Genomic DNA, 23,871 nt, shown 5'->3' with positions numbered 1-23,871 from the left:
TGACATCTGAAAACTGAACTTCTTTCCTTATCTACACCAAACAATATCCGTATGCTACTCACCCTCTCTGTTATTTGTTTCCCAACCTGCGTGAGAAGAATAAGAGCTGCTCATGTATTTCATAGTGATAGCGTAAGCTTCATCTTAAAATGCTTTGGGATATCTGAGTAACAGCAGGATACAGTTGCTATGTAATCTTCTCTTTCCCTTCTAATTTCCTGATCTTTCCAGCACTAATTTTAGACTTGAGTAATTTTTTTGCATTTTGGGCTATATCCATTGATTACATCTTCAATTTGAGACAGTCAAAACATTCTTTATTATATAGATATTTTTAAAAACAAAAAATATTGTTTGTAAACTAAGGACAACTTTCCTATAATCCAATGAAAATGCAGAAGAGAAATAAAATATTTTAGAAATGTTTGTAGTTAAAAAAACAAAGCATTTGATGAAGAGGAAGAAGCTGTATGTATAAAATCTTAGTGAAAGTAAAATATTTAACAGAAATTAGTTAAACCTGATTGGTTTATTTACTTTAGTTTGACAGTTTGCACTATAAAAAAATAACTAAATTCCAGAAAATGTAGGGAGAAAAAATGTTTTTTCCAAAATGTTCCATGAAGAATAACTGGAATTTTATTTGACTCAACTGATCTAGACCACAACATCACTTCTAGAAGGGAACGTGTGTACTAGGGAAGAGGAAAAAGAACTCTACATTTTTCTTTACTTCAGCTCTGTAAAATCTCTCCAAAGCAGAAAGCTCTCAAGATCTTAGCTTCATAAAACCCTGTATTTTTTGGATGGTTCTGGATACATTCTGCCACACATCCATCTTTGCCCTTCTGCCCCGTATTGCATAGAATGAACACTTGTATTGTTTCATAATCTACCCGTGTGCTAGTTCACAGCTGTAAAAGAGCTCTGGCCCCTTCCATCTTTTCACTAGATCTATTTTATTCTTCCCTGCCTCACCTATGTATTGTACCTCCTACACGTCTTCCCATCACTCAGACTTCTAAGCTCTTTAGAGCAGAAATCATCTCTTGTAGCATGTGTTTACACAGCATAAGGTTACTGGGGCTCTCAGTAGCTATTATAAATACAAGGAAATTATAAGTGCAGATAAGCGTAAGGCCAAGTTTTCCCCATAATAAATACTTCAGTAAAAGGTTCCCCTATTCAGAATGGTGAAATTAGGTGATTTTCCCATATTATTTCTAATATTTTTGGTTTTCATCCACAAAGCAGCACAGCAATCCAGCACTTTTGTACTTTCCTCTGGAATGAGGCGGCTACTGTTGGAAACATTGGGTAAGACAAAACAATGGTTCTGCCATAAGATTTCCACATTACACTGGCTTCAAAAATAGCTTTTCAAACATAACCACAAGGAAAGACTTAAAAATAAGGGTTAGTATTCACAAGGCCTTTGTGTGGAAGGCCCTTTCCATCCCTGGCACAGGTGCTGGTAACCCAGAAAGGATATCTAAGATCATGCAGAAAGTGAGATGTTGCAAAGCCTGGGAGAAACACCTTTTAACATGCAAATTCCTTATTACTTTTCATCTTCAACGATATGCATCAAAGAGAATCAAGTTTGCTGGAAAACTGGCTTGGTTGATTAGTGGTGCTCTAAATATTAACACACATAGTGTAGATTGCTGCAGGAGTAATGCTGTAGGGAAAGGGGAAGTTACTCACATAGGTTAATGTTAGCTTTATGCAAACTAGCTCCCTGGTTTTGTCTGCAGTCTGTCAAAAGAGATAGGCTTTTCCAGAGGATGATTCAAAGTGGCTAATGCTTACCACTCTAGAGAAGCTTTTTTCCTCTCCATTAATTTTAGATGGGATTAGCCTCCCTCAGCTAACGTTAGCCCAAGTGAATAGTCCTCTAAATGTTGTCAGCAGTGTCAAAAAAAAACCCACCTCAAAATGATGTCTCTTGATATTAACGGCAATTTTTTTAAAAAACTACGATGCAATTTCTCATAAAATAAATCTGGATTTTATTCCCCCTTCTCTGGTCTATGTAGGAAGTGGCTGTTACCACTGAAATTGAGAGGGTGTAAACAGAAACAAGATAATTTAGGTTGAAAGGAACCTCTGGAGTTCCCTGGTCTGACCCTTTTCCAAGCAGGGTCACCTTCAAAGTTAGATCCTAATGCAGTGAAATGGAAGGTTTTAGAATTATGATGTGCATCCAAAATAGTCCATCACATCTTGAAGAGTGAATACTGGCTACATCTATGGCAGATACTCTACTGTAAGACACAAGCATTAGACCAAATACACAGATAGAGGGGGCTGAAGGCACTTTTAAGAGTTGGCCTGTTCTCTCACACAGACATCCTGTGGCCGTATACATGTTCATCTCTATTCTAAGCAGTTCCTCTGTCATCCCTGGTATAAGAACACCTTTCTCTTCCACTTGAATGCATGAGGAGTAGACGTCCCTTACTGTAGGAAAATGAAGATGATGACATGGTTTGATGACAGAAGATATGTTGCCCCACAAGCAACAGAATCCTGATTTGCTGAACTTCAGTACTTTAGCTATACAGCCAAGTATCAGTCCCTAACTCATTAATTTCCAGCATGACACACAGAGTAAATAAACATATACAGATGGAATCAGGTATTTGGGAAAGGCCAAAATGAAAAAAAAAACAAGAAAAAAAAAGGAAATTTAAACCTCTTCATTTACTAGTGCTATGTTGACAGAGCTCCTTTGGTCTGGGGTGCCTTGCTTTTCAAGACTTCGTTTAAAATGAGAGAGAAGAAGCAACAACAACTCCATTTTAAACCTGCTTTTTCAGCCTCTGTTGCTGCCTTTCAGTACTTGAGTGCCTTTGCGCATTTGTTCCTGAGCTGGGCAATTACAACCCTGCATTTTGCCCATCTGACTTGTGTTTCCCAATTTCACCTTTATTTCGTCTCTCCAAATAGCTCTGTTATTCATGGCTGATTACTAACCATTCCTCTGTGTGTCTGACCCATCTGAATAGCAGAAGATGTCTCCACATGAAGTAGAGGCTCTTACATCCCACCCTCTGATTACACAGCAAACCACTTTTGAAGATTACATAGTAATACATAAGCAATACTCCCATAAAATACAGCCCCTCATCCTACAAGCAAGCTGATTAAACCCATGTGAGCTCACACATACAAGACCTCCAACAAGCTTTTGCCTCACAAGCAATGCTTTACTGTGTCTGCAGTTTCCTCCTGATTTGTAACACCTCTTACAGAGAAAATGGAGAAGCATGCAATAGGTCTGCAATTACATGGGTAAGAATCAGCCATGTAACAACTGTACTTTCAGCCAGAACAATGAATGCAATCATGAAGCAATTAGTGCAAGCGGCAGATGGTTTGCTGCTCTTTTTTCCTCAGGACTGGCAGGAAAAAGTCATGACTGAATAAGGGACTGGTCTGTCAGCAGTCGTAATTCAAGTCTGCTGCCCAAGGCAGAAACACACGGGAGAAATATGTGAACAAAAGCAACCGAGTCAGTGAAGCTTAATGAGTTACTGTTCATCAGTTGAACCCCAGTAATTAACCACATTTACCCACACACAACACTCAAGAAACTGGGACATAAACCGACTTCAGTTAACACAGATTTCCCTACTGTTGAGTAAATCCCTATTCAACCAAATAAAAAAAGATCTGTAGTACTTATAGTGAGAGACTCAGTGGGCTGTGAAGAGACTGTGGGATGATGCTATGTGACCCGTTTCCTGTTCATTACAACTGAGCAACAAGAGGCATGCACTAACTGTTGGCTTTGCCCCCATCAATCCTGAAATGGAGGGACAACTTCCGAGAACTAAACCAGTCCAGTCCCAATGCAATTTCTGTTTCTCCAGCTCTTGCTCTGTTCAACACCTGATTCTCCTGGTCCCACCTGCTGTAATGACAAGGTGCAAACAACGACGTGGCTTGTTAGAAGGATGTAAATGTGTTTTCTAGTTGATTCTCACCTCCCTCCTGACTGTCAACAGCAAAATTAAATTACTGTGACAATCCTAACTGGTCAGAATCCAACTTTCTCCTTATGGCCCCCATCAACAAAACCTTCACAGCCTCTTCAGTCAGTGGCATCAAAGTCAGTGATATCAAAATGCAAACTCCTTACCATGCAAATATGTTTCCCTTGCTTCCTCAGGTGACTCTTGGTGACACAGTGCCTGGAATCCAAGGAGTAATGGGGTCTCTTTCCTTAAATACGGTCTTAGCACGAGATTGCAAAATAGCAAACGGCAGTGTCATTTGTTCCAAACTAACTCACAGCTCCCATTGCAATTATATAAATACCTGCAGGACCTCTTAATTACTCTGAGAAAATTCTGCCTTTGGATATACAACCATGAAACCAATGGGAGTTGTTTACACTTAGCCACAGGCTGAACTTGACCCTTGATTTGAGTATCTTTTAATTTAGTCCAAGCTGATTAATACTCTTTGCCTGTTGGTTACCCTCTACGGTTCTTGGCCAAAGCTTGTTGAAGTCAGAAAATGTATCCATTAGGCTTTAAAGTAGAAACCAGGCCTGTGACTCATACCCATACAGAGTACTTTTAAAATGCTATTTTAGAGTTAATTGGTACAGATCTACAGACCTTGTGCTACACGATTTTTGTCTTGCAACTACAGTACTGAATTACCAAGAGTTATCCAATTTGCTAATCAATGCCATAACACCAATAAATTTTACCATACAGCCTACAGCCTCTCATCCAAAACACCCCATACATACAACTCGACACCAACCCCATAAATTCAGGTTAATGCACAAAAGAGCCTTTTGTTCTTATATCCAGATTGTTTTTTAGGATTCTGCAGAAGAAGAGTGGGAGTTTCCTACAAAATAGTGACAATATACTTGCTGGTAGCCATCTACCGTAAATTTGATGAGCATTGGCTGTATGGACTGTAATTCAGAATTATTTCCTGAGCAGGCTGAATACCACAACAGCTAAAATTCATTTTCTACTACATCCTACTTTTATTTGACAAATTTTCCACTGAAAGTTTCATTGATCCTCATGTAACAAATTTCCTGTTACTAACTCATGGTAACTTTCATTCCAATGGGTCCTAAAAGACAGCAGAGACCAGACTGTTCAGTTTCATATCAGTCCAGAGAATTCAACAGCCACAAGGGAAAGGAAACATTTTGACCTTGTCTAATTACATTCTGAACACCCAGAAATAATTTAATCTGCACCTTCCTCTGAAGACATTATAACCACAGTACGCTCTACAAAATGCTGTGAGAGGGGTGAGTGAAAAATATTGCATGCAATTGACTCTACAGGAAGAATTAGGCAGGCAACATGCACTTCTCATACCTGGGAAGGATATTAAGCTACAGTCCTGGAAGGATACTGGGTTTGAGTTTAATGCACAGGACTGAACTTCTACTCTAAAAATTCCCATAAGATCATTTTGTGACCTTACCTACTTATTTAGATTCCTTATGCCTTTATTTTCTCAGGCTTACGGTAATACTAACAACAAGCCTAATTTAGGCCAAAGGAAAATTAGTTGTTTAATGTTTGTAAAATGAATTCAAATACACAGATGGAAAACATCACAGAATTCAAACTTTTATGTTGATATTTAGATTAATGTATAACGTGAACAATTCGGCCAGTACTTTGGTTATTGATTAGATTCAGATTCTCATAGATTCATCACATGTAAAACAAAAAGAGACCACTAAATTACTTAGTATAAAGGCTTGTATACTAGATGCAAAGATATTTCACTCTTTTACCCCTGTTGGTAATTGTTTTAGTCTTTTTCCAGTTTTATTCAAAAAAATCAAAACGTCAGGGTGTGAAATCTGCCATTTCTTGGAGCAGTTTGCTCCAATGGCTAGTTACTTCACAGTTAAGTTTATCTGCCATTGACTCCTAGTCATCAATTCTTGTCAGAATTTTTTTTGCTAGATCAAAATGCTTACTCATATGTTCTGTCTTCCCCCATGGATATATTTATGCACAACAACATAGTTTCCCTTCAATCTGCTTTTTGGTAAACTAAACAGATTGAGCTGTATAATGTCCTTCACTGGAAGACAACTGACTTGTGAGTATTGATGTGCCTGATTTTCAAAAAGTTCTAACAATGAGGTCTCTTACAATCAAGTCCCGTTCTGTTGTCTCAAGTTGGGCAGCAAAAAATCAAGGTAAATCTGACAACATATTTATTCGGCTGATGGATTACCTATACTGAAGGAACTGGACTTCAAAGGAAATTGATTCTCTGCTACTTTTCTCTTGGAAAATCAAAGGCTACTTGAAAATATGCTAACCAGATAGGAACAAGGAGCATCTTACACTGTTCTTGGAGCTGGTGCTAGGCTGGAGTAAGAGAATTGTTAAATAAGAGGACAAAAAGCCTCATTAGGGGTTGTTATTCGTATCGTGAGGGATCTTAGCTGTCTTCTCTGTCCGTTGCCTGTCACATGATATTGCCAAAAGGACTGATGAATGAATGCAGACTTCAGAATGAATGCAGGTCAGTCATAGAGAGCTAGGCCTCAAGAACACAGTAGGTACCCATGTCCTTTACTTTGCCCTTTACATTGAGGCTTACTCAATATTTCTTGCTTGCAAATACCAGTTTGGTACTTCCAAAGACTGTCCTGGTATCACCCCAAAGACTGTCTCCTGAATGCTCTGCAGCAGTTACGTAGAGAGATGGGGAAACCCTAGGTTTTTCCTAAGCAAACAAAGCAAAATGCTGCCAACGATTCTTACCTTCTGATCTTGGCTGTATGCTAAGATCCAGTCTTCCTGCTTGGGGTGGAAGAGCAGACTGTGGATGTAGAAGTTCAGACGGTATTTTTGATAGGTGGCCCCTTCGTCAGAACTGATTAATAAGCTGCTCTCAACTTCTGGATCAGTCAGCAGCATAATCTATACAGAAGGGAAAGATGAAAATACAGTGGTGGAGTCAGATGGAAAAATAAGTAAACAGGTAGGAACTTCAGATAAGCTTACTAAATATATGTATTTCAAAATGTTTCAATGTAATGTCAAAACTAAGCGTAACCAATCTTTCAGCAAGGAAAACAGTATATTTCAGCTATGTATATAAACTCATAACATATGATCAAATAGGCAGAATGACTTTACCACTAGTTAAAACAGACCTAAATGAAGCTGCACTCAGGTTATCCAAAAAATCAAACCTGAAATTTGTAATACCAGAGTGCAAACTTACTAACTTACCAGTCAGCCACGGTGGGCTGCTAGGGTCTTCATGAATGATCTATTGGAGTGGCAGACAAAAAGTTAGGTGTTAAGAAAAACAGAGAGACAGAGAGAGAGGAGAGAATGATCTCACAGAGAATGATCTCTAATGGTGAGGTTTGTTAGACTCTGGCAGAATTTTCAGAGAAGATGACAGTTTCATTGCCTGAAATGCTATAATCTGGCTGTCTGCAACAAGCAATCTTGCTTTGGCAGGAGAACACATTTGATAACATGCTGGGTTCTTTCCATCTCCAGTTTCTATGGTGTTGTGAATTATAGATTTGGTAGTGTATCAAAATTAATCTCCGCATAGTAAAGTTGCTTTCTAGCTTTGTCCAAGACTGTTAGTTCAGGAGTGACAGAAGATATACGGCTTGCAGTTGTAGTAGCTACTTCTTCCCATTAACTGTGGTATTAATTGGTCTGCATTGCTGATGAATCAGAGAGAATAATGAGATACTCCTCTCGTGTCTCTGCATGAAAGAATATATAGGTTTGAGCAGTAGAAAGAGATCATTCCAGTATTTCAGCAAGCAACAAAGTAATACCCCTAAGGAATGGGAATGAGGCACCATGAATGACAAACATGAAAAGTTCTGAAGAATATTTGCCTGGGAAGGTATTAAAGCCTTGAATCATTAGCATTTTTATTTTTTTTTAAAGTACTGGTACTGCTGTTGCTTTGCAAATGGCAAACACTGATCTGTTCTTAGGCAAGTCTGAAATGAAAGGATCCACACCTGGCATTTCTCAGAGCAAATTCCTATCTGGGCTTGGGCACTTCAAAAATCACACATTCCATTTCCTTCTCTTTCTTTCATTTAGGCTTATTTAGGCAGAGTTAGATATAATTAACTCACTACCTATGAATTATAGGGCACCATAAGTCTTGATAGACATCAGATGCTAAAGAACTATTTGTATGTGAAGGTGTAAAGACACATAATCCACACAGGAAATGTCCTTCAGTAACTGCCAGAGGTTTTTATCTATCTATCTCTAGAAAACCCCTTGGTAGCATAACAATTTGGCCTGTGACTTGGAATTTTGGTGTTCTTCAAAATACCTGAACTTTAATATCCTGAATGATCGTAGACCAGTTACGTTACCACACTGTACCTCTAATGTAAAATATGATAATATTTCCATTGTAGCATAAAGGTACAGTCTTCTTTTGTATCTCTGATTTACTTTTGAAATCTTATGATGAAAACATGCATTATTAAACATTCTTATTTTCATTTAACACTTTCAAATACTTCATGCATGTCATTGATGTGACTTCTAAACTGAAGATTGCATGACAGAAGCTACACAGAAAGCATTAATAATCAAAACATCAATATATAGATAATTTACTGTCACTAAGTAACCTATCCAGCTTCTGAAGCCAAAAATTAATTGTGATGTTTATCAGTCAGTTCTTTTTTCTTGCCAGACTAATTTCTGGGACAATGTTCCTATGGTTAACATTTATCAATTTGGTGCTATGATTCAAGCATTATGATTTTCCTATTTTTATTACTTCCTTCTTGAGTGGATTTTGTTTATGTTGGTATTTGAAAATATCACAGCACAGCATTAATTTGGACTACAGCAACTAGAGCAGAAATAAGCACAAATCAATGGGCTTGATCCGAGCTCCCTGAAGTTAATAAGAGTCTTGTCATTGACTTTGGATTGTGCCTCTAAGGCAAGTTGTTAATCAAGATCCACTCTAGTCTCACATATTTCCTTCTACCCGCACAAGGAACTCATCTGACCTCATCACTGTCACATCCAAGCACATCACTGCCTTAACACATTTTCTGTCAGGCCACTCCTCTGAAGTGTGAAAGTGCTCTTATCTCCATTTCTTAGAAAGGGAATTGAGGGACAAACTGTTGAGGCACTGAAGCACCTAATTCCTCATTGAATCAATAAAAGTTAAGTGCCTAAACGGACTTGCCAGCACTGCTGACTTTGGCTTTAATCTGCTAACTACCACCCTGGGCTATGACTACTGTGTTTTCAGGTATCTATGGTCTCCAGAAGCCTTAGCTGTTGCATTGTGATAACCAGCCATTCTGTACATATGAAGTGTTTCAGGACACATCGGTTTTGCTACATATGCCAATAGCAACAATGTCGTAGATGTGGCGGAGCTTTGCAGAACTGCTGCAGATTTATGCAAGGGCATACACAGAGTTGGAGACAAAGGAGGAAGAGTTGACAGATGGCTCTCTAGCCACTAGTCAGATTGTTAACTATGAGACCAACTTTCAGTGCTGGGACAGCATTGTCTTCTCCACTGTCATACCCTGCATTGCTGATCGCTTTGCACAGATGCCATAAAACAAAACAAGCTAGAGTTGACCAAGCAGTCACTACTCACATCACAGTCAGAGCACCATGTTTCTTACAAGGTAAGAAAAGCAAATGTAATTACAACAGATCTGCATGTAAATAATCAGAGTTACAAGCCCAGAAGATAACATTTATTGGATAAGAAGCAGAAATTGATACCTGTATAAAAAAAATCTGTCAAAACAAGAGGGAAATGCTGTGTGTATCTACATGAACCTTTCAGATCAGGCCAGGACTGTGCTTCTGAAATCAATCCCCCAAATTTTTGAGGGAAATCTCCATAGCAAATCCTTACATCCTGATTTCTGGCTCATACCACAATGATCTTGGAGCACAGGAACTGAATTCCCTTTCCAGGAAACTAAACCAGAATATACATTTCATGAGTGCATCTAATGTGCTCCCACCACTACTGGACATCTAGCTCAGTGTATCAGGTTAGCACTACTCTAAAGTCAGACCCTCTGCCTCCAAAATGTCCATACTGCAGATAGATGTCATCTCAACATCAACTGTCTCATGCTACAAACCCAATTCCACTGAACTGCACTACATACTAATGTAGCTGCAGCCACATGAGCTTAGTTTTATTGCCTAATTTGCCCGGAGCATAAATGAGAAAGGAGGGAAAGTACAATTAATTTTAATGTTTTTGTTGTTGTAGCATATGAAATACAGAGTAAATAAATTTTACAATTTTCTTTGAAATAAATGAAGCCAATTTCTGCTTTGAAGTAGTCTATTACCCATTGACTTGATGCAGCTGCTTATACAGAAAATAAAAGCAGACACAGATGTATTGAACAGGAAAAGCATGGAAAATAAAACCAGCAACAAAACCAAAGTGAATCTAAGTTTAGAAGTAATAAACTTTAATATCTAAGAATATCTAAGATAAGAGATTAGAAAGAAACTATTTTTATAATTTCCAACTTCATTGTAGAAAGCATGCTGCATTTCCTTAAATGTGAGCTCCTCAAAGGAGCAATCTTCTTGCTCTGTTTCTACAGTGCCTAATACAACATACTACTGCTTTCCCAGCTAACACTGGTTTCTGGACAAGTATATTCTGGACATCACTGAGGAAATCAACATGACTTTTGCGCATGAAAATCACACCTTAAATCTATCCAGGTTCTTAGAGCCTGTAGGGAAAGACAACCTAGCTGATAAAGTCTAAAAGGATTTTTGAGGGGTTCCCTTGCCAAAGGATCTGAAATTGTCATGGGATAAAAGGCCTTTCCATAGATTAATTTATGGTTAGAATATCAGCATCAAAGGTTAGGGAAAAATCTTTCGGTTTCCACAAAGGAGAGAAGTGTTCATTTGGAACTTCCCCAATTCTTTGTGCTGTTCAATTTATTCATTAACGATTTAGAAAGAAGGAAGAAAAGATAGGTGACAAAGTTTGCTGATGGCAGTAAGGTATTCAGAATGATGAAAACAAAAGCCAGCTATGAAGATCTATAAAAGAATTTCACAATACTGAGTACCTGAGCAGTAAAATAACAGGTGAAATTCAGTGATGATGTATGAAAAAAAAAATGCAGACAGAGTAAAGCAGTGATGTATGAAAATGTATGAAAAAAAAAAAGCAGTCCCAGCATAACAGACAGAACAATAGGCTCTGAGTAGATAATTCCTTTCAGGAAAGGAGTCTGGGGGTCTCAGTGAAGAGGTCTGTGAAAATAGAAGCTCAGTCCTCAGATCCTATCAAAAAACCTCAATTACAGCAGTAGGAATTATTAGGAAAGAATTAAACAGCATAAAAAATAATGCTATTAGGCTACTGTAAAGTGTTCCCACAACTTTAACACTGGGTGCTATTCTCATCTTCCATCTTAAAAAAAAGGGCTATAGTAGAAAACAAAGAATAGCTATAAGGGTGATTGAAGAAAACTATGAAACATTTTTCATACAAGCAGCAAATAAATGAACTACTCAACTTCCAAAAGAGATAAATGACAGGCAATTTGACCAAAGTCTACAGAACTATGAATAGCCTGGAAATGCTTAGAGAACAATTACTCACTCTGTCATAATACAAAACTCATGAGCATCAAATGAAATTATCAGGAGTGAGATATAAAACACAGGTGAGGCCATGACAAGGGAAGAGCTACAGATGTCATCTATCTGGACTTCTGTAAGGCTTTCACACAGTCCCCCACAACATCCTTCTCTCTAAATTGGAGAGATATGGATTTGATGGGTGGACTGTTCGGTGGATGAGGAATTGGTTGGACGGTCTCATCCAGAGCATAGTGGTCAATGGCTCAATGTCCAGATGGAGATCGGTGACAAGTGGTGTTCCTCCGGGGTGTGTATTGGGACCAGTACTGTTTAAAATTTCATCAATGACATAGACAGTGGGATCAAGTGCACCCTCAGCAAGTTTGCAGGTGACACCAAGCTGAGTGGTGCGGTTGACGCACCTGAGGGATGAGATGCCATTCAGAGGGACCTGGACAAGCTTGAGAAGTGGGCCCATATGAACCTCATGAGGTTCAACAAGGCCAAGTGCAAGGTCTTGCACCCGGGTCGGGGCAACCCCCAGTATCAATATAGGCTCAGGGATGAAGGAATTGAGAGCAGCCCTGCAGAGAAGGACTTGGGGGTACTGGTGGATGAAAAGCTGGACATGAGCCGACAATGTGCACTCGCAGCCCAGAAATTCAACCATATCCTGGGCTGCATCAAAAGAAGCGTGGCCAGCAGGTTGAGGGAGGTGATTCTGCCCCTCTACTCTGCTCTGGTGAGACCCCCCACATAGAGTACTGCATCCAGCTCTGGAGTCCTCAGCACAGGAAAGACATGGACTTGTTGGAAGTGGGTCCAGAGGAGGGCCACAAAAATGATCTGGGGGATAGAACACCTCTCCTGTGAGGAAAGGCTGAGAGAGTTCGGGTTGTTCAGCCTGGAGAAGGGAAGGCTGCGGGGGGACCTCACTGCGGCCTGTCAATACTTGTAAGAGGGCCTTATAAGAAAGATGGGGGCAAACTTTTTAGTAGGGCCTGTTCTGATAGGACAAGGGATAATGGTTTTAAACTAAAAGAGAGTAGATTTAGACTAGATATAAGGAAGATATTTTTTATGATAATGGTGGTGAAGCACTGGAACAGGTTGCCCAGAGAGGTGGTAGATGCCCCATCCCTGGAAATATTCAAGGTCAGGTTGGACAGGGCTCTGAGCAACCTGATGTAGCTGAAGGTGTCCTCATTGCAGGGGGGTTGGACTAGATGACCTTTAAAGGTCCCTTCCAACCTAAACCATTCTATGATTTTTTTGCCTGGTTAAACCATGAAACTCCTTGCTATAGTTTGTTGTAGATGTTAAAAGTTTATATGAATAGGGAAAATGAACAGATGATATTCCTGGGGAAAAAAAAAATCCATTAATTCAAATATATCACTGTTGGCTGAGGAATCTGAACCACAGATTGCTGAATTCTAGGAAAATATATAGGAAAATATCATTATATACTTGCCTTGGTCTGACACTTCCCTCTCAACAGAGAGTGGGATTGGTTAAGATTCAGTCTGATTTAGCACGGCTGTTCTTGCATACTTCACTGGAGAGTGAATAAAAATTATAAATGATAACAACATTATCATCTCAGGTGGGCTGATCTAGCAACTTCTTATGTGAAGAATTGGGACCATCATTTTTATCTTGACAGGTTTTAAACTACTTCTGATTCCACCATTACAAAATAAAGCTATTAATACAGGAGTAAAAAGAGGCATACAGATCTGCCTCTCACTTCCAGCAAAAGCCCTGGTAAAGGGCTCCCGAGTAAAGGGAGACCAGCCTTAAGAGTACCTCTGGTCTGGTTTATTGTTGTCTTATGTTAAACAAAAATGAAGAGCGAGGATAAGCCAAGACTCTACTTCTCCCCAACAAAAGTAATTGCTCTCTGTTCAGATCAGTGCTCAGCAATGATCAGAATCTGCTTACTCACACCAGGCACAGCAAGCACACGCTGCACTTCCTGATGCTTCAGACAGATTGGTTTTTTTCTCTGTAAAAAAAGTCAATAAAGTCGACACAAGCTTTTGCAACCAAATGCAAGACATCCATTAATCATCCACCCCCTGAAAAGGGAGAAACTTGATTTGCTTTTCCTAGAAGTGACAAATGAACATAAAACATAATTTATAGATCTTAAACAGTCCACGCTTTTTTCACCCTTTGTTGGTGCTAACTCTGCTGATGGCAGATTGCCCTTGACAATTATGTGGATCTATGCTGTCCTCAGAAAGAAACCCAGGAGTGCTTCGCAAGAGGATTCTGATTTTGCTTCTACAGATGGAATCATGATCCTTATACAACTGCCCTGAATGCTAGATTCAGTGGCTTAGTCAAAACAAGTTCAGAACTGCTCTCAATCTTTTATTTTAGCCTTTCATATCTCCACTTGGACCAACTTTTCTCTAACATTTTGTAGGAAAGAACATAGTATCAGTGAAATAGAACAGTATGAAAAAAAATACAAATATATTTCATAGATTCACGTGTTCTTTCATTCACTTTTGATGTATCAACAGATCTGAGTTATATCACCTGACCAGAAATAGAGATAAAAGGCAAATCAGGTCAAATCTACTGAAAGAACCTTCACCTTCCTTACCTCACATGTGTCATGCGTAGACCCAACACTGGTGACCCACATGGAACAAGTAACATTTCTCACAGGAAAACATAAGAGTCAAGTACAGTAAAAGAGGTAATCAGCAAGTAAGAACAGAAATTTCCTGCTCTTAACAAAAGCAAGGCATTCCCTACCTAAATTCTCTAAACATTTGCATTTTTTTCCAGCTTCTCTGCATGCCAGTTACATAATTTTAGAGGGTTGTGGGGTTTGTTTTTTTACGTGGTAACTGATTGCAAGAGCATCAGTGCTATGGAGTCCCAGCATAATGAAATGCAGTTTCTGCCACTTTACATATCACTTCTGAATTTGGATTGCTATTTACAAGCCATGAAGACTGTGTAAAGAGAGAACCTAATTCTCCAGATTCAGCAATTCACACATGCATTTCAAAGCAATGTGCCCTGCTTTTAACTAATCAAACTAGTTCATTGCTTAAGCTTTTTCAAGACCTAGAATAAGAAATAAAATGAAACAAGCCAAAGAAAGGCTTTGGCCATGACATTCTGAAATAAAGGCAACACTACTATAAAGCAAATTAGACCAACTTCTTTTACAGGACTGAGTTGCTGGCTGCAGTAAGTGGTTGCAAGAGCAAATAAATTAGGCACAAAACTACCAAAAAGAAATAACTCAAGCATTTATTTGGATATTAACAGAGAAAGAGGAGACTGAAGCCTTGCGAAGTTTAAAAAGCTTTATTCATGGGCTAATATCAACTGCTGTAGAACTGTGCTCATGAGTAATGCCACCAAAATTTGGCCCAAGTCTCTGCTTTAAATAAATTGGTTAACAGTATTAGCACCTAAATGAAAACATGAAATGAGCTAGAGCTGACAGTTTTGAAGCTGTCTCTAACGCCAACTAAAAGACAAGGTTAGTTGCTGAGCAATTTCATTAAGACACCATTAAAATAATACACCAATAATTCAATTGAGGCACTGTGAAGTGTTTTATTGCAAGAAGTTCCTGTTAACTTAGAAAGTGCAGTAACTTTGTAGGGAAAGAAAATACTTCAGTGACAGAATTACACTTTCAACACTGAAGAAAAAAAAAATAATATTGCCTTTAAATGATGACCTGGTTGGAATGGTCTCAGAAATAAGTAGAAATGACCAGTTTAATACAAGGAAAAGGTCTGTGGACAAGTTATTTGGCAACTATAACTCAATAACTTAGGAATAAAAAGGTTCTTATTCATACAAAGACGCATAGCCCAAACTCATTAAATCAGTCTACACTTTGCTGATACGGAAGGTAACACACTCCAAGTCTCCCCCAAATAAAACTAAATGATTACTACACAGTGTAATTCAGATTCAGACTCAATCCAGATCTGGACAGTGGAAACTCTAGCGTCTTTTCCCCCAAGAACCCACAAGAGGTCCATAACTGGTATGATACTACCATCTTCCTCAAATCTTTGCTGTTTAAAAGTAAGAGAAATGATGTGGTGAAAGGTTCAGATGGTGAATTCATCTTGTTTGCACACATGAAAGATATAGAGCTCACTGAGCGATAAGACAGACTCTCTTGTCAGCAGAATACTAGGTGGCAAAGGACTATCTTTAAGAGAGAAAAATTATCAGCTGCCAATATTTTTGAAAGCTGGGATTGTACAGTGTTCCTAACAGAAGAATTGTTGAAAATTGCATTTGGCATCTTGATGAATGTGGTTTGAGATAAAAAGCTGGCTAGTGGCTGGAAAAAAGAATCCATTTACCTGTTCTGTATTAGTGAAGAAGTTCATTATAGGCCAAAAGTGACCGCAAAAGACAGCAGCCAATGAAAGTTCTATTTTTTATTATCTGTGGGAATCATCTGGGGTTGTTTTACCACACAGAAAAAGTGAATGTATGTATCAACAACTTACAGAAATAAAACAAACACTGTGTAACTCCCCCTTATCCAAGCTTCAGACAGGGACAGAAAGTCACTTCCAAAAATCTGCTGATTGTTTCTGCAGTTATACAGAATAATACCATTATCTAGTGAAAGTCCAAAACAATCTCAAAAAGTAGAGGAGAATTTGGGAAGAAATTTTTACCTTAGGAATATGTCTGCCCCTCTGTTTTACATATAGCCAGAAAATAGCATGCATCTACATGTGGAAGTTACCACAAAATACACGAGATGTCAGTAGCTCTTCTGCACAAAGTGTCCTGTTTAAAGGTTTTAGAATACTAAAAGTATGAGAGATTTTACTCATTTTTACAGCATATGCTTATAAGTGGCTAAGCAAAGAGCATTGAAAAGCCACTGAACCCCACTACACACATATGCTAACCAGAAAAAAAACAAACAAGAAAAGACATTTCATCTGCTTTTGAAGAATATTACTCTATGCATTGAATGGAAAACACCACCAGCTGTCTTAGTAAATACAGGTTTTAAAATTACATTTCTAGAAACTAGAGTAGTCCTGTTACCCTATGCACTGAGTGGCATTGGTTGGCTACCTTGCATTGATTGGCTACCTGCATTGATTGGCTACCTTGGCTGAACATGATCTCTCCCTTCTGTCACGGGATTTAAGAAAAATATGGCCTTAAACATTTATATTATAAACTGTCTAATCCTCTGCTTTTTGTCTCTAGCCCATTTTTGGTTGAGCACAGTATTTTGATTCCTATCCAGGTGGTTTTTAATGGACTACTTTTAATAATTTGTAAAAAGTTTTTGACTAGTAACTGTGAGCTTTAAAAAACTTATTTCTGATTGTTCCAGGTGAATAAAGGTCATGGCAGCTCCCCCTTCCCCCTTCCCATATTGACTGAAATAATTAATATTTTATAATAAATGAAAAAAAAAAGCTTTAATTCTCTCAATATCTAAATATCTAAGTTAAACAAAAACTTCTTTTTTTGCGTTTAGGAACACTTCCAGAATTACAACTACTGTTATGATTTTCAGTGATAATCATAATCTTAATAGTCAGCTGGCATTTCAATGTTTCTTTTTCAAGCACGGTACACAACAATAGATTTTCATTAATATGTGACCGTTATCTGAATGCCAGTGAATAAGTACTAGTGACATTCTCTATCTTAAACATAGCAAACCCAAATCAGTATTAATGTATTAACTGTATTAATGAACAACTGCCGTTATTGTTGCTCAGCTTTTTCTACTTTGACTAATCCCATTTTAATGTGGTTTCTCCACGTTATCTGAATTTTCATACCACCAAAGTCCCAGGTATAGGGTTGGGTCAATGCGATAGAGACTCCTGAAAAGCAAACATGAGGCTGAGACATCTGTGCAGATGTGATTCAGTTACTCTCTCCATTAATCCTACTGGATATGAATGGAATACAAAGAAAGTCCAGAGGTGCAGGGGGGATTTTTCCTAAGAGAGAACAGTGTACAGTAACAACCGCTTCTTACTCTGAATGTCAGTTCAGAAAACTTCTGAAGCACCAAGTGGGATGGGACTGATCCTGTTTCTATCAAAACCCAAAAGAGGGCAGTGCATCCACACACAGCCTGGTTCATTACCCGCAGCTCATCAGAGTGGGGACATTCATCAAGTGGACAGGTTGCTACCTCCAGCCTTTTCTCTCTGTGGCTGCGCTTTGGCAGAAGCCCCGTTCTCAAAAGTGCCTCACCTTGGACCAGACCTGAAAAGATTCAACTACTTCTTTTTCCATTAAAGGTGAAGTTGCCACATCTTCAGGTTTTTTGCGTGCTGCTGAGTCACTGCTTGGGGGCTGGACTGTGAACAGAGAGAAACATCGACCTTCACCTTCCCAAGAGTAAGCTGCAATCCCAGCAGCTAGGGTGAATTATTAAAATATATGCCTTTGCTTTGAGGTAATAACTTTTAACTAAAGGAGAAAAAAAAGACAAGATGGGGAAGAAAGGAGTCCCTGAAGATTAGCATCACTTTTTAAATCTCAGCTTTTTAAAGTGCAGCTTCCATTTCCATTATTCAAGAATTAAATGAAAATATTCTACGTTTTATCCTTACTTGAGTTAATGCACCTAGTGTCTTAATGAGGACTGTAAAAAAGGAAACAAACTCTTATTTGCGTCATCCTTACGCAAAAATAGAAATGTAATACTAAAAATGATAAAGAAAACCTTTCATTAATATAACTTACTAGATTACTGCAGGATATTTCAGAGCTGCTTTTGCTTTATCTAGAATTATAAAGTGATTTATAATTTAAATTATTTAACTTAGGTAGGTAAAGACCTCTGGAGGTCTTTTACTCCAAACACCTGCTTCACACTGAGCCAGCTTCAAAGATACAAATTGATTCTCAGGACCTTGTCCTGTCAATATTTAAATACCTCCAAGGATGGAGATTCCACAAACTCTTTGGGCCTACGCAATCGAAACTGTTTAGTTTCCATTCAGTGTTAATCTTAATTTTAAATATCTGGGTTTATACTGTCCGTTTTAGAACAGACAAGAACATCAATTTTACATTCCTTTTAACTTAAAGGTCCATCTTAACTTAGTAAGAGCTTTGGAAGCTAGAAGTGCTGTATGAGCCCAAAGCACCAAGGTTAGTTTCACCTGCTGTGATGCTGTAGCAGTGCTGAAAATAGAATTCATCAGGCTCAGCTCCTAATCACACGCATAAACATTAGCTCTGGAGCAATCAGTTCTGGGGGAAGGAACATGAAAAGATTAAGCTTCTCAGTTTTTCAAATCTCCCTCAAATCAAATTCTAGACTCTTATCTCTTCATTTCACAGCCCATTTGGGTCTAATTTAGTAGCCTGACATGGAATGAAATTTTCCTATTCCTGTTTCATTATTATTACATACTGCTTTCTCTTCTTTTACATACATTTGACATAAAAAGCTTTATCACTGAAAACAGCTTGAAAATCTATTCCTTAAAACTTAAGTAAAATACAATAGAAACTTCCAGTCTGGAATGAAATCTAACTCATAACAATGATTGTATTTGATTATATTTTGAGAAGAAATAAAGAAACAAAGACAAAAAACTCAGGAAAGCTACAGTACTATAGGCACTTTACTTTGGACAGTGCAAGCTAATTTCAATTATTAATCATCTGTTCTTTGGCAACAGATGTTCTGCGTTGTACTGAACAGGGAAAAAAATTTTTTTTTAAGCTGAGACAGTCTTACAGTCTTACTTGCTCTGAGGAGAAAAGAAACCTCAGCTTTGTAGAGATCTGGAATGAGTTGTGTTCATACATATTGCCTGTACTTTGTTCTGTTGCTCAGTAAGGCATTCCTTTCATTAAAGAATCTCATGAGATTAATTAGTTAATCTTCACACCAACTTTGTGGTAGAGAAGGAAAGTGCACATATCAAGAGGGAAAATTACTTGGACAAACTCCACTAATCAATCAATGGCACAAAAAGAAAGAAGCCACTTGCACTGTAAGCGTATTACAAACAATAGCATCTTCCAGCCCCAAATACTGGGCCCTAAGGGTCGTTAATCCTAATCAAAGGAAGAGGAAGCTCTAGGCCTAAAAGTATGGTAATCTAATGTCCTGGTTTTGGCTGGGATAGAGTTCATTTTCTTCCTAGTAGCTGGTATAGTGCTGTGTTTTGGATTTAGCATAAGAATAATGTGATAACACACTGACGTTTTAGTTGTTGCTAAGTAATGTTTATACTAGTCAAGGACTTTTCAGCTTCCCATGCTCAGCCAGCGAGAAGGTGCACAAGAAGCTGGGCAGGATCAGAGCCAGGACAACTGACCCAAACTGGCCAAAGGGCTATTCCATACCGTATGGCATCATGCTCAGTGTATAAAGTGGGGGGAGTTGGCCGGGGAGCAGTGATTGCTGCTCGGGGACCAGCTGGGCGTTGGTCAGCAGGTGGTGAGCGGTTGCATCACTTGTTTTTCCTGTTTTTTTTCCCTCTCTCTCTCTCATTATTTCCCTTCTCATTACAATTTATTATTATTACTGTTATTTTTTGTTCCAATTATTAAACTGTTCATATCTCAACCCACAAGTTTTCTTACTTTTGCTCTTCCAATTCTCTCCCCCATCCCACTAGGGGGGGAGGGTGAGCAAGCAGCTCTGTGGTGCTTGGTTGCTAATTGGGGTTAAACCGTGAGACCTAAGTAGATCTACAAAAGGGACAGTGAAAAGAGGAACATTAAGGGAGCAATTTTCCCCTGAAGGGTGAGTTAGTGATAAACTCACAATCCACATGATCTTCTTTTCTATTTCTTGTGATATCCCCTAAAATGTACTTGAACTTCAAGTACTTTGAACTTAGTCCTGAAAGGCATTGAAAAGAGTCTATCATGGGTAACTGATACACCTTGCATTGTAAAGTTTATAGACGCGTGTTTACTGCATATAGACAGTGGGGTGTACCCCATTATCGGTGTATAAACAGGAGTAGCTGGGGGCAGGAAAAATCTCTACTACATTATGAAGATGGATGAGTTGATGGCCAGACATCTGCTCAGTAGGTTTCAACCCCCAGCTACAGGGAATCAGGAATTTACCTGGTCTGAGAGATTTATCATTTCAGGAATTTCTGGTCTGTTTATTTTTATTAGGCCTCATGAACACTCAAACCTTTGCATGAATCTTTTATCAAGCCTACAAGGGAGACTACTTCGAAGTAAATAAAGCTCATTATAAAGGAAATTCTCATTATATTCATCTTTTATGTCCCTGTTTTCCATGTGATGCCTAGTTTTCCATTTCCCCTAGTTATGCCTCTTTCATACCCCCCTATAGTAAGGTTTTGTTCTTGGGAGAGACATTCTCAGGTGGTTCATTGTCTTCAGTCAGTCTCTATCCCAAACATATGTACAAGCTTTATGCGTGCTCTATGAAGAATGCTGTATTAAGGTTGATTATGCCACTACAAGAAATACTCAGACCCACCTAGACACAACTATTATGGCAGGAAGGAAGATGCATAGAAAAGGAGGTGCAATCAGAGGAACAGTAATACTAGACTGGCTACTGGAATGAGGATAAACAGACTGACTGGTAAGGAAATTGTACACTTTTCAGCCCTTAAAACAGAGCAAGAATAAATTATCTCCTGCTCTCTTTCAGCCTTCCACAAATGAGAACAATTGGGAGGGGTATGAGGGAGGAACATTAAACTCTAATGCTGCCACAAAAGGCAACAAGACCATGGTCTCACCTCAAACTTTTTGGCACAAAGAGGCCTCTTGCACTCCCAGTGTTATGTCAGTTCATGCAATGATAACTAGAGATCATAAAACCATAGAATGGTTTGAGTCAGAAGGGACCTTTAAAGATCATCTAGTCCAATCCCCCTATCATGGGCAGAGACATCTTTCACTAGACCAGGTTGCTCAAAGACCTGTTTCAGATCTACCTGGCCTTCACCCTGTCTCTACCACATGCAACTCCATTACAGTGTGGAATCCATTTCCTTGTGTCAGGGATGTTTCAGAAAAGTGAGAGAAGAGACAGGAACGGTGACGAGTTGCAGCCATGAGTTAAAAAAAAAAATGTTAACATAGTAAACAATTTTAAATAGCAATGTTGATGGTCTGCTGATGGTCTCTGCTATAGCAGAGTTATGCCAAGCTTGGACAGATGGTCAATTCACTAAACACTTTGTTTCATAGCCAACTGTTTCAAGCCATGCCACTTGCCTCTGGCCAGCCCTGGCACCTGTGTGGCACTGTGCTGTTTAATATTTCAGAGGCTCTTACTCTTGCCTGTGTTTCGCAGCATACCCAAAGTGAAGAAACAAAGGGGAGAGAAAGTCACAAAGCTACATGCGCCTCAGACTGTGGGCAGAGGTGCCCTGCTGGTTCCAAGACATTATTACCTGTACCTGCTTCTCTCCATCTCTCTGCACAAGATTATTATACCTCCATTCCTTACAAATGGTCTCATCTTATTTCACCTAAAATTCACCAATAAACATAGATGATTTTATCCAAAGCACTTAAACCAGTCCATGAGTTCTCAGGTGAGGGCTGGTGCCTCCAGCAAGAAGAGTGCTTACAAGCCGCTGGAACCCAGTAATAACTTTGAATAGTAGCTGTTTGAACCAGGTAGGGTTGGTAAGAAACTGCTATTTTTCCTCCCTCTGTTTTGCCCTAACCTTGCAGCTGGTGACATTACACCTGTCTGAGGCAAGTATCAGATCCTTTAGTGTCTACTGCTTTCTTGTTCTGAAAGTAAGAAAGTATAACCTTAATAAAAAGTATAACAAGATAAAACTTGGAGTATTCAATTGTTCCGCAAGATGTATGTTCTGGGTGGTAGAAGGGGGGTGGGGGGGAAGTAAAAGTACAGTTTTTCACAATAGTTATTAATATTTTGAAAAAAAGTAATTCACATTTCAGACTTTTCTTTTTCCCTGAAATTGTACGGAACCTATGTGAAAGAAAATGAAAACTTACATACAGTAAAAAAGCAATGAGTTTACTAAATTGTCTTAAAAAATAAATGCTATTTTTCAGCTAGTGGAAGATTTTTTTTCATTTATTTTGCTCATATATTTTATAAAGACTCAGACAGTATTTTCAAACTTAACTGCCTGAAAAACAAGAATCTGGCTCCAAAGAGTCATTAAGAAAAATCTCATTTAATTTAGGATTTTTGTTTACCTTTTGGCTGTTCTTCGTATGAGGAAAGGAGGTTTCATTAGGTAATGTTTACTTTACTTGTTAAAGCTTTTCTGTGGAACTCTGAGATCTAGAAACTTTATTTTAACAAAAATTTAAATTCTTTTTAATTTAAAATTGATTCTACCAGCTGACGACTTTAGAAAAGACACATATCATAAGGCTCCTGACAAAATCATGAGAATTGGCACCACAATGCCTGCACTGAGAGTTATACCTCTTTTCTTTTGGGAGATGGCTATATAATCTAATTATTGTAGTGATTAGTGATATTTTCTGACTAGATTTAAATGGAATTGCTTTCAAGTAATTATGTATCTTTCAACACACATCTATGCAACAGATGATGATAATAGCTGAGCATACATTTGCTGGATCAATATAAACTTTGGCTTGGTACACCCGGTTCTGCTACTTCTTGATTTTTAGGTGTGGAGATGGAAAAAATGAGTGCAAGGACAGGAATTCAGCATGAATGAAGTCTCTTGCTTGAGGGTGTGAATGAGGATAATTTTCCTACCCTATAATGGTCATCAAAACAAGGTGGGGAGGAAAACCAGAAAGAAACTACTTTGTGGTGAGTTCTCAGGCAGTGGTGAGAGTGAGCAACGAAATCCCCTGTAATTTTAACAAATAGGTTTACTAAACCAAACCAAACATTTCTAGCAGCATGTTGAGCCTATCCTCCTGTGCCACTGAAGTTAATTTCAAAAGACTGTTACAGAAAAATCAAAGATTCTACAAATAAAGTTGGTGCAAGGTGGGAAGGGTAACCTTAGACTCTGGGCTGTGAATGAGGACAGTGGAGAGTAGGTTCTTTCTCTGCTAACTGCAGTAAAGGAGACAAGCATGCACTTAGAGGAGAAAACACCAAAGACAGCACAGAGTCTTCCAACTTTGTTAATTTTCCAGTTCTCACCACTCAGTATAAAGTCTCTTCAGATTCATGGCACACAGTTCTGTTCTACCACCTACCTGCTTCCAGTCATCTTTATCCAGGATATGTGCTCATATAGCT

General features: G+C 38.6%; 1 protein-coding gene across 2 annotated transcripts in view; it reads right to left on the bottom strand.

Moving 5' to 3' along the window:
* SORCS1 (sortilin related VPS10 domain containing receptor 1) overlaps nucleotides 1-23,871 on the bottom strand; it is a 308,182-nt gene that overhangs the window by 111,579 nt on the left and 172,732 nt on the right. For both annotated transcript variants that reach the window (XM_075504592.1, XM_075504593.1), the window contains exon 4: nucleotides 6,780-6,938. In XM_075504592.1, coding sequence (XP_075360707.1) covers nucleotides 6,780-6,938 — 159 coding nt within the window. The remainder of the gene's footprint in view (nucleotides 1-6,779; nucleotides 6,939-23,871) is intronic.

This window comes from Mycteria americana, chromosome 6 (genome assembly GCF_035582795.1).
Source record: "Mycteria americana isolate JAX WOST 10 ecotype Jacksonville Zoo and Gardens chromosome 6, USCA_MyAme_1.0, whole genome shotgun sequence".
NCBI classification, from domain to species: domain Eukaryota; kingdom Metazoa; phylum Chordata; class Aves; order Ciconiiformes; family Ciconiidae; genus Mycteria; species Mycteria americana.
Note: the sequence above shows the minus strand (reverse complement) of the source record. Positions and strands in the feature narration are given on the sequence as shown.